Source organism: Numenius arquata, chromosome 4, assembly GCF_964106895.1.
Source record: "Numenius arquata chromosome 4, bNumArq3.hap1.1, whole genome shotgun sequence".
In the NCBI taxonomy this organism is placed as follows: Eukaryota; Metazoa; Chordata; class Aves; order Charadriiformes; family Scolopacidae; genus Numenius; species Numenius arquata.
Genome location: NC_133579.1, coordinates 34,607,664 through 34,619,958, shown reverse-complemented (window position 1 = coordinate 34,619,958; position 12,295 = coordinate 34,607,664). Strand labels below are relative to the sequence as shown.

The window sequence follows — 12,295 nt, the reverse complement described above, 5'->3', positions numbered from 1 at the left end:
CAAACCAGTCTGAGCCTGAGCTTCAAGCCTCATCAGTGTGAAGACCGGCTGACTGAAAAGTAGGGTTTGTTTTACCTTCTATAGCATCTAAAAATATTGCCTCACATAAAGAATGAACTTTGACGAAAGCTACATGACAGGCCCTGCCAAAAGAAGGTGATCTCAAGAAAACCACAGAGAGAAGGCACCAAGGCAGCTAACTGAAGAGTTTGGACAACCATTCTGACAGGTATCCAACTGAAGCAGCGCAGCAGGGCACGAGAAGAGGAAGACTAGAAATTACTTTCACACCCCTGGATGAGGTATTTGTGAAAATGTCATTACACTTGACTGACAGACACTGAAGTACTAATTTCCATGACTGTAGCTGGAGAACAAACTTACTACAGCTTTGGCCTGCTGAAATGGAACCCATCAACCTACTACTGACAAATAGAGAGAAAATCTGTACAGTATAAAAAAATGCATCAATATTTCTGAGAATGTGATTTAAGGCTTATTATATTTTTTCTTTAATGTCTATTTAATGTCTGTTCTTAGATGTTAGTATCCGGATGCTCTTTGTAAAAAAATATTGTTCCCAAGAACATGAGTATCTCAAAGTCAGGAAAGGCTGTTACAGGACTCTTCTTACACACAAGTAAAGCTATAAAGGGCAGGAAAAGCTTACTTTAGTTAGTTCAAAGTATGATCTTTATTTTAGAAGTTTAAAAGATACTGTTATTTTATCCTTTTTTTAAAATCTAATTGTATCTAATTCACAGTTATTGTAAATTTTTAAAAGTTTAAAAGATACAGTGCAGTATTTCCATAATTTAGCCTCACTAATTAAAAGGAAATCTCCTGGTTTAGGTCTTTATTCCCTATTGCCATTAAAAATTATATTTTCATGACTGATTAATAATTAATTTCAATTAATTAAAATCTTGTTTTTAATAATATTGCAGTAGCTAATTTCCAAATCATTAGAACATTACTTTATCATAAATACTTATTCAGATGAAAAAGCACTTTTGTTAAACACAGAACTAGACATTTCATGAAAGCACTCTCCACTTCTTTTTCTGACTCCAGTTTTATGAATAAAAGTGGTCTAAGAAAATATTAAGTACACTACAACCTGCATGAATTTGGTCTGACCTGGAAAATATTTGATGCAGTTATAACTTTCTCTGATGTCCTTAGAAAAAATGCACAAGTCCCTGTAGCATTCTGTAAAACGGACAAAATGCATACAGTTAAAAAGAATACGTGTACAGTAAAATTTACTTAACAACTTTAAAATGTGCAGAAAACAAAATTGTAAGAAATTAATTACTCAAAAAAGGAGTGAACTGTTTGAGCCTGTCCCTCTCAAATCAAATACTGGTTTTTCTCCATCTGACATAAGAACACCAAAAATACCCTTCGGGTCAGATCAGTCCACTATTGCATCTCTACCCAGAAAGCACAGTTCCAGGAGAGATTGCGAGCTAGGCCACTTCCTGGGCTCCATTCCTCTTGCATTCCCTGACCACCTGCAACTGCTGTGTGAGAGCTGTTAGATGACATACTCCTGTCTAGTCATTTCAGTATCCAGTTATGGACCTATCCATGAAACTGTATAATCACTTTCTGACTCTGCCAACATAAATTCACAGAAGAAAACTAAAGATACCCTCAGCTTTCAAATATTTAAAGTACTTTTAATAGATACTTAGAACAGAATGAATTCATCTTATAATGACATTTATCTCATTTTTTTAAAAGGGAACTTTTTTTTTTTAAATTTTTTTTTTTAATTACCAAAACTTTCTGATCCAAATACTTTTTGACATGTATTTTCATCTTTTTGATGCACTGCAGTAATGTAAAAGTTTCAAATCAGTACTGCAACAATGCTTATTTTTAATCTAATCTAAATTATTAAATTATTAATTAATAAATAATCTAATTATCAAGTCTAATAATAATTCAGCTGTAACACATTTGAAAAGCCATTCCAATTGGTCCAATTGGCAGAGGAATGAACCTCATTTCTCCTCTGAAAGCAAGAAAGAATTTTTCAGCTATGTGTTTTCTAACGTAACAATGTTAATATAAGCTCATTGGAAAACAAAAAAAAAGACATCATCATGCCTTATTGAAATAAAACTGTATATGGTACACACGATTCCCCCAAAAAGAGATAAAAAGAAAGAAAATTAATCAGAAATCATAATGACTACTAGGAATACACTGCTGCATAATGCTTAGACCTTACAGTGAGGAGGTTGTTATAAGAATTTGAACAGAACAAAGGAATTATTAAAGGTATTTTTGGAGTAATGTGCAGTATTATTAAAACCTCTGAAGAACTACGCTTTTAAACTAGAAGTGTACAAGCACTGGAAAATACTTAAACATGCAGTCATTAACAAAAATGTTAGGATCTGTGATTTTTAACAAGGGTTTATTTGATATGCTCTCCTCTCAGGTAGTGAAATCCATTAATCACTACTTCTTTACTGGTGAATTCCAACCTCAGCTCAAGAAACGTTGGAAGATCTTGCATTATGAGATCATAGATTAAATGCTTAAATATCTACCCAAGAATTACAGAAAGCTGTTTAACACTGCACAACTGTTACCTTTTTTTAATATTTTACTTTTCAAATGTCATCTAATGAATTTTTCAACCATACCTCAGTAGAACCCATGGTAATAAATAACTTCTTCTGAAGTAAACTGTTCGTTGACCCATCTGACCTCAATGATGTATTCGACCTCTGTTAGCAATTAAATTATAAATAAGACATTAATAAAATAAAAACTATTATCATACAAATACGTCATCTTATTTGAACTATAACTAAGGTCATTCTGAATCAGTCAGTAATTCCCATACAGAAATTGTGAGGCTGGCTTTATCTGGAGAATAAGCTTTGCATGAATCTCACAATCCCTAGTAAACAGGTTCATAGCCCTGCTCTTTCAGAAAACACTCAAAGGAGGAGGGGAAAAAATCTCAGAAAATATAATGAAATTAAATCTGAAGTTTCCTAGAGCAAATTCCTCCATGGAAACAAACTGTATGTCTCGGAGAAAGAGTCATGTGCTTGGTCTTCAAAGTTATAATGTAATTGTGAGCAGGACTCGCAAGGAACACTGTCAGCTAGATCCTGCCAACAATGCAAAGAAATTTAGTCTTCTGCCCGTGTCTTTAACCATACACCACTGAACAACTTTCTCTCTGAGAAGCCTTGCTGCCACTGGTCCCTCCCCACTAAGATGTATCTATAATCTCTTCTCTTTGAAGCAACAAAAAATTTAAGCCTAATAAAGACCTGCTTCCCTCTCATTTTCTGTCACATGCTTTGCAAAATAATCTGTTGAAACGTGGAAGTTCCAAGTGAAACTTGGAAGAATGTAACTGAAAATAATGTGGAAGAAGCCTTCAGGTAAATTTCTCTTTCAAGTTGAGGGGACACCTCTTCCTAAAAAGTCAAATGTTAAGCTCCTGCCAGACTAAATGTGTGACGTATGATACACAGCGGTGGCTCCTCACTTCCGTCTCGAATCAGCATCTTCTAACCCCTACGCAGAGTCTCAAGTGAACATCACGCACCCAAGCTGGTGAAAAAGAGAGATAAGCAGCACCGAAGAAAGAATCTTTGACAATCCTTCGTAAGAACATGCTAACTAGGTCAGGCCAATGGTCTGCCCTGGCCAGTATTTTGTCTCCGAGAACGGCCAAAAATGGTTAACAACAGGGCAAGCATGCATGATACTGCCCCTGACTAATCTCCAGTTCTCCAATATGTTTGAAACTAAACTGCTGACAGAACAGTCAATTTAATGAGATCTCTTGACTCATCAGAACAGGGTAGAAGATACTAGAGATGGCATTGATACTTTCCACCAGAAACATTTTTATCCTATCCTGCTTTTGCAACTAATTTTTCATAAATTCATATTTTAATGGTTAAAAAGACCATAATAAAACAAAATTAAATGCAGGAATGAAATGTCTCACTTGACCCAAGCTGAGCGTTTATTTCTGGCTTGTCAGTTATGGAAAACCATTTCAAGACTTTTAGTTTCTTTTGGATTTAAGACAGAGAACAACATATTCATCCCAGAAATGTGCCCGCACAGCCCCAGTTAAAGTAAAAACTGATTAAACTGTTTTGACAGCTGAGCTTTGCAAAGTCTCTAAGCAATTCCAGTAACACTCAGAACTTCTTTTAACTTATCTAGGTTATAATGAATCTGTAATTCATTCTTGCACTTAACTGACGATCAAGCATTATTAATTAGTTTTTCTCCCCAACAAGGTGGAATTTTAGATTCCACCACACGGTGAGTTAGCTGACCCTAATACGGCTCCCCAATGGCATAACCTGAAAGGAGTGAGGAAGGACTTCTGCAGTCCAGGAAGCCCACAACAGTCATGTTAGGCAACTTCAAAGTCGCTTGGCACCTTCTGATATCACATACTCAGTGGAAGTAGAAGAAATGACTTTGCTTCTTATGAAGAGGCTTCTTCTCAAAATTGAAATGAGAGAAGTACACCTTGGGACCCACAACTATCTTATTTCTAGTTACAGTTTTCCAAGTTTAAGATTATTTTCCACAGAATGGGACAGACCTGAACACAAAGCCACCTTAATTTGGAAATAAATTGTATCATTTTTCACCCTCTTGAATCAGTGCTTTGTCCATAGTGGAGCTGGTGCAGTTCAAACCAAAAGAAGACAAAATGGTCATTATACAGACAGTTCCCCCCATTTCTATAATACTTATGTTAGCTAATCTAGTATTTTTAAACTCTGAATACTGGGAACACTTTGCCTCAATTACTTTTATCATTTTTGAAATCTGAATTTTTACTTTACTTGGCTTTTTTAAAGTTTTGTGAAAACAAGAACAGTACCAAAACATGCCGCAGAGCATTCTCATGTAAGCCAAGATGGCAGTATCTAAAGAATGAGATCCAAGTTCTTTCCACATTGGCATGCATAACAAAAAAATCTTTGTTGAGATTTTCTGTATTTTGCAGCATTCATGTGATATTTTAAAAAAATGCAACTTTTGCAGAAGTAATAACAGAAACATACCTGCAGTACATCTTGGTAAAAGAAGAGCAACTTTTTAAGTCCACTAGGGGCAAAGAATTGTTCTATAAATTGAAACTAAAAACAAAATTACAATTGTAGTTAATTGTGAAGCAGTTTCAAAAGACTGGAAATTTTGGAAATATATTTAATCATCACAGTTTCATTAATATTTACCTTGTCATCAGCAATAATGGCCTCCTCCACTTGCTGCTCACTTAAGCCTATACCATCTGCTAATCTTGATATCAAATATTTGTATCTTTCATCTAGCTGAGCTCTTCTCTCCTCTTTGGTGACTTTGGCTTGCTTGGCTAGTTCTTTTCTAGTTTCACTGGAAAGTACTATACTTTTCTTACCAGTTGTCTAGAAAATAAAAATTTGTTACAGATTCTTTTTCCTCAGTTAAGGATTGCATTTTATATTGTTGATCTTTAAGCTGGTGTCATAAACTACTTTAAGCAGGAACATAAAAAAATTACATCTAAGGAATGCAGATGGAAAAGGTCACTAATTAACTGGTTAGGCCAGAATTATTTCTTAGTATAAAGCTGCTACGATGGAAACTTCAGATCAGAAACTTCAGATCAGGACCTCAGAGACAGATGTGGATCCAGGCTAAGGTCATAATACAAATTTAGCAATATAAAGGCTCTAATTCAAACCTCAACTTTGTGTATCCAGCTTCCAAACTTCTGTATGTCCATATTCCAGATTTGGGATCAGATCTACCTCCATACTGTCAGCATTTTAATATATAGTATCAAGTTATTTTATCAAAGGAAATAAATAAAACAAATCTACTCTAAAATCAGTCACCACTGGAACAAGTATACAATTGATGTTTAATACACAGGCCATATAAAGGTAGTAGCAGAATGATAAAGAAGGAAATTTATGCAGACAAAGGATTTTTTAGAGTCTTCATAACAGTGTGAACAAGACTGGAAATAGATATGGTGAATAACATTTTTAAGTCAACAGATAATCTTCAGAAGCTATACAGAAAATGAAAGATTTGGGTAAAAAATTCATCACACTGAGGATTTCCTTCTAGACACCGCTCCCGCTGACATGAGTATGTGGAGTCTGGGGATGTCTGGAGTGTCTCCATACCTCACAATTTTTATTGGAGAGAAAGAAAGATAAATTACATAATCTTCCCAGTAGTCTGAACTGAATTGTAGATGGTCAATCCTGATTTACTCCTAGATTAAAAAAAAAACAAACAAAGCTGGCCAACATCCACCTTCGCCTCCTACTCACCACCTATTTTAGCATAACACTTGCCGGAAGAACAGGAGTTAAAGGTGATCCTGTGACAGCAGACCCTAGCTCAGTGCTCCTTGTCTTCAGGTCCCCTCCACGTCTACGATACTTACTTTCTGTGTCTAGATAAAAGAAGCAACAAGTTCTAATTACTCAGGTATATGCACAATAAACGCATTTACAAGACCTGCAGTATTGTGTCTTAATATCTGCTGGCTAACCTCTTCTCAGGCTGGGGAAAATGAGACATGAAAGGAACATTAGAGAACCTGTGCCTCAGCAGAAAGCCTTAGAATCTGTTAGGGGGGAAAGATGTCTTATAATGGCTTTCATCTCATATTCAATTGCAAACAATCCTTACTGATAGCAGCAGAGGTAAGAAAAAGCAATTTAAGGCCCTAGCTTGAAGAAATCAGTTCTGGAAAAAATAGAGACTCTGAAATATTGTCACTTTACACACTTGCTATTGTCACACAGTTATTCCTTTTCTCTTACTTCTTTATCTAAATTCTGATTGTTGGTCTCACGCATTTCTGACAAACTTGCTACTTGCAGAGACTTGCAAGATAACTTGAGCACATGGAATATCTGAAGAATAAAAATTGCCAATATTTCCAATAAAAACAGGACATATATCATTAGAGTGTGTAACTATCTTCTGTTGGTTGTTTAAGCCTCCTTAAGAGCTTTTGAAACCCTTTAAGTTATTTAATAAAAAAATTTATCACATGCCTTTGGTTTTCCCAGAAATTAAGATTTGAATGTTTTTAAGTAATTTAAGTAACAAGTAAGAGTATTTATGTTTTCCCAATACTAAGTACAAAAACTTATCTCCAGCCAGCTGCTATTTATTTTAAAAAATTCAGTTACAAAGCATTCCTAAATACTGCTTTATCGCTGCTTAAGAGAAATACTGGTTTAGTTAGCTTCAAAAAGATAATTATTTGAAAGCACTGAACAATGCTATTTGTAATTGCTACAGCTTGTTTTTAGCCCGCGAAAAAGCAACAATTTTATTTCTCAGAAGGTCCCATCCTTGACAGCAAATAGGATCCTCAGTGGAGCATACAGTAGTGCTAATAAGCGGCATACTAAACTTTCAGGAACTGCTGCTAAATCTGTTCTAAATAAATTATGAGATTTTACCTAAAATTAATATTCTAATGGCACTGATTTCCTAATAAATTTTCTTACAGATTGTGTCTCTTTTCCCCTGATTATAATGTATTATTCACCAAATCATAGAACGGTTGAGATTGGAAGGGACCTCTGGAGGTCACCTGGTCCAATCCTCCCTGCTCAAGCAGGGCCACCTAGAGCCAGTTGCCCAGGACCATATCCAGATGGCTTTTGAATATCACCACAGAGGGAGAATCCACAACCTCTCTGGGCAACCTGTGCCAGTGCTCAGTCACCCTCACAATGAAAAGAATCTCTTGATGTTCAGACAGAACCTCCTGTGTTTCAGGTTGTGACCATTGCTTCTTGTCCTGTCACTGAGTACCACTGCAAAGAGCCTGGCTCCATCTTCTTTGTACCCTCAGGAATTTATACCCCCTTATACCCTTCAGGGATTTATACGTGCTGTTGAGATCCCCCTCGATCTTCCTCTTCTCCAGCCTCTCTCAGCCTTTCCTCACAGGAGAGATGCTCCAGTATATTCACCATCTTTGTGGTCTGGACTCTTTCCAGTATGTCCATGTCTCTCTTTCTTCTACTGGGGAGCCTAGAACTGGACACAGTACTCCAGGAGTGGCCTCACCAGTGCTGAGCGCAGAGGATGAATCGCCTCCCTTTACTTGTGGGCAACTCCTCATCATCCAGCCCATGGTATCATTAGCCTTCTTTGCCACAAGGGCCCATTCTGGCTCATTTTCAACTTGGTGTCCACCAGGACTCCCAAATCCTCTCCTGCCAATCTGCTCTCCAGCTGGTCAGACCCCAGCATGTACAGGTGCATGGGCTTGTTCCTCCCTAGATGCACGACTTAGCACTTTCTCTTGTTGAATTGTATGAGGTTCATGTCAGCTCATTTCTCCAGCTTGTCAAGGTCCATCTGGATGGCAGCACAACGCCCTGGTGTATCAGCCACCCCTCCCAGTTATGTGTCATCAGCAACCTTGCTAAGGGTACACTCTGCCCCATCATCCAGATCATTAATGAAGATGTTAAACAGGACTGGATGCAGTACTGACCCCTGGGGTACACCACTATCTACTGGATTTTGTGTCACTGATCACCGCACTCTGGGCTTGTCTGTTCAATCAGTTTTCAGTCCATCTCACTTTCTGCTCAGCCAACCCACGCTTCATGAGCTCTCTATGAGGATCTTACAGGAGTGAAGTGGAAATTCAAATTTTAACTGCTCAGCAGTGGTAATCTGTGACACAGGAACTATCCAGCATGGAGAGCAAGAAGGCCCAACTGCAGGCAGGGTTAAGATGGCTGGAAGCAGGAATGCCAGAAACAACAACAACTCCCAGTAAGGGAGTGTGGTTTCCCTTGGTGATGAGATAAGAAACAGCCATAGCATTGTCTTTACCATCCTGGAATTTGAGGCTCAGGGTCTACCTTTAGGCGGAAGAGCTGGTGCTGGGGGATGGACACAAGGCTGGACTGAGGTGCCCCGTGCTGTTGGAACAGAACAGGTGCTGGTGCAAGCGTATATAAGGAATTGCCTTGTGAAGTATCTTTGCAGAATTCTTATAGAGCGGTTATGGCTGTAGGACTGTGCAATGCATTGGTCATTATTTTTTTTATATTTCAGCACAAAAGTGTGTTTAATTTTCCTCAAGGAGCACAATAAAAAATTCCCAACAGGAGAATGTCAAAAGCCTTACCAAACATATGTTGTATGCTCACTTTGCTTAAGTATTCCCTACCCTTGTGGAAGAGGATGGGGTTAGAGAGTACTGAAGCAAAGTGAGCATCCATAAATCCATGGGCCCTGATGGGATGCACCTACGAGCACGAAGGGAGCTGGCTGATGTCACTGCAAAGCCATGTTCAGTAATCTTTGAACTAGTTATTCAATATATTATCACTGTTAATATATTCCAGAAAAGAGATACCATACTATATACCGTACTATAGAGTACTACTCATTTTAATTCCAGAAAAATGGTTCTAATCAGGTTACTATGATTCAGTGCTAGGACATCTGCCAAGGGATCACAGTTGCATTGTGCATGACCCTGTAAATACACACATATATATATGCATTTGTCTATTTATATGTACATATTTATTTATAAAGCTGAAAATTGCATATTGCAGTCCCTACACCGGCACATTCAGAATAGCACATACCCACCCAGTATATTTACATATGTTATAAACTTAAACACTCTACTTAATAATTGATTTATCATTTTGTACCTGGATTTTTTTTCCATACAAAGCCAACATGAAGTACTCACAAGTACTTATCATTATTTTCTTCCTTACCTTTTTTTATAGCAATGAGAGGTGGACAGAGATCAATGTCGGGTTTGGAAGAAAGTTGCATTGCTCTCAGTCGTTCTGATTCCTGTGGTGCAGAGTGACCAGAAGAACTAGGCTCGACTCTTCCCCCTAACTCAGTCTCATCTCCCCCAGTCTCCTCCATCTCCACCACAACACAAAAATGAACCTAAATCAACAATACATAAAATGATCATGCAACATAACATTGTAACAACCAACCACACCTTCAGTATTTTTTATCCCTGCTGTAGCACCAATGATATACTAGGAAGGAAAAGAAATAAAAAATTTGCTACTTTTGGTTGCTAATTTAAAATGAGAAGATCTAAGCAGTTTACAAAATTATAAAAGCTCCTCTAAGGTTACCTGTTACCAAAACTTTATTTCTAATTGCGTAACTCTCCTTTCTCTCTGATCAGGCTGCTGCAGGTGGGAACTCACGCATTAAGGGACAGGTTGAGTTCCTTCTCACAGGACAGCTGCAGGTCCTACCACAAAGCGCTGGGCACAGAGTGTCGGCTGAGACACTTGCTTATCTCAAGCGGGTTTTTAAGCCTTCGGTCTGCCTGGGCACTCGGGAGTTGCTGGCAGCTGCTATGGCAACCCCTACACAAACCCAACTAACAACCCAGTCCCCAGGAGACACCTCGTCTGTCCCCATTTCCCACTGCATCCACCAACCCAGTGCTAATCTCATAACTACTACTTGTCTTTCTAAATGCACCAGAGTTTTCCCTTACATATAAATTAAATCCTAAGCAACCAGCTTCCCTGAGCCTCAGCATTTCTGACATGCAGAGCCAGGGGAGGCGGCAGTGAGCTGCATCCTGGCGGCCACACCACTCTCCTCAACACAGCCTTTCTCAGCAGAGCAGCAGCCTGGGTTCTGGGCAACATGCGAACAGCCGAGACAAGCTGAATAAGGATTTTCCCTCTTCCCCTACCAGGTAAAGCCACTGCCACATAGATCTGAAAGGCACTGCATGATTCACAGCTTCTTCGCCTGTGGCAGCTTTACTGAACGTGCTTCCTTTCTCCAGATCATAGAATCATAGAATGGTTACAGTTGGAAGGGACCTTAAAGATCATCGAGTTCCAACCCCCCTGCCATGGGCAGGGACACCTCCACTAGAGCAGGTTGCTCAAAGCCCCATCCAGCCTGGCCTTAAACACTTCCAGGGATGGGGCAGCCACAACTTCCCTGGGCAACCTGTTCCAGTGCTTCACCACCCTCACAGTAAAGAATTTCCTCCTAATATCTAATCTAAATCTCCCCTCTTCCAATTTAAAACCATTACCCCTTGTCCTGTCACTACATCTCCTGACAAAGAGTCCCTCTTTGGCTCTCCTGTAGGCTCCCTTCAGATATTGGAAGGCTGCTATGAGGTCTCCCCAGAGCCTTCTCTTCTCCAGGCTGAACACCCTGAGCTTGGTGTCGTCGGCAAACTTGCTGAGGGTGCACTCTATCCCACTGTCCATGTCTCCGACAAAGATGTTGAACAGCACTGGTCCCAGTACCGACCCCTGAGGAACTCCACTCGTCACTGGCCGCCAATTGGACATTGAACCATTGACCACAACCCTTTGAGTGCGGCCATTCAGCCAGTTCCTTATCCACTGAGTGGTCCATCCATCAAACCCATGACTTTCCAATTTTGAGACCAAAAATGGGATGATAACCCAACAATCATCTTATCAATATCTAAAGGGTGAGTGCCAAGAGGATGGGGTCAGACTCTTCTCAGGGGCATTGGGCACGAACTGGAACACAGGAAATCCCATCTCAACATGAGGAAAAACTTCTTTGAGGGTGACAGAGCACTGGAAAAGGCTGCCCTAAGAGATTGTGGAATCTCCTTCTCTGGAGATGTTCAAAACCCACCCTGATGTATTCCTGTCCAACCTGCTTTGGCAGGGTGGCTGGACAAGACGATCCCTGACAGTCCCTTCCAACCCCTACCATTCTGTGACCAGGCTTTCGCAGCAATAGGTTACCACTAAACCCCAAAGGCTTGCTGCCTCAAAGGACTTCTGCATTATTTTTAAGCGATCTCAGTGACTTCAAACCAGGCCCCAAAAGCACTGAGAGCGCCCTCAACACCGAGGGACTGTAAAAAAAACAAGAAGGGAGGAAAATGAGGCTGCGCCGCCGGTATCCCCACAGGCTGCAGCCGCGGCCCGGAGTCCGCTCTGAGGAGAGGCGGCCTCCCCCCTACCCCCACCTCTCCCTCGCACCCAGCAACGCCTTGCGCGTACACAGCCGCCCCACCACCGGGACGAAGCTCCTCAGGGAAGCAAGCAGCGGTGCTCCGTAGCCAGTAAACCACCCTGAACCGCTACCGCTCTTCTACAGACTTTCCGATCCCCAGCCCCCGTCCCCGATTCCCGACTAAGCGCATGCGCAGCCCGCCTCCCGCGCACAGGTGAGGGAACCTAGCCCGCATGCGCGCCTCCCCCCGACCCCGGAGGGGAGCGCGACGGGAGCG

The 12,295-nt window shown here is 40.2% G+C and overlaps 1 protein-coding gene across 1 annotated transcript in view; it reads right to left on the bottom strand.

Moving 5' to 3' along the window:
• The window catches only part of LOC141464169 (dynein axonemal heavy chain 5-like), a 159,570-nt gene extending 149,619 nt beyond the window's left edge, over positions 1–9,951 (bottom strand). The window contains exons 1-7 of the mRNA XM_074146952.1: positions 9,792–9,951; positions 6,366–6,466; positions 5,253–5,441; positions 5,079–5,153; positions 3,306–3,308; positions 2,664–2,747; positions 1,141–1,212 (exon numbers count right to left, since the gene is read on the bottom strand). Of these exons, the coding sequence (XP_074003053.1) occupies positions 1,141–1,212; positions 2,664–2,747; positions 3,306–3,308; positions 5,079–5,153; positions 5,253–5,441; positions 6,366–6,466; positions 9,792–9,951 (684 nt within the window). The remainder of the gene's footprint in view (positions 1–1,140; positions 1,213–2,663; positions 2,748–3,305; positions 3,309–5,078; positions 5,154–5,252; positions 5,442–6,365; positions 6,467–9,791) is intronic.
• Positions 9,952–12,295: the final 2,344 nt, after the last annotated feature.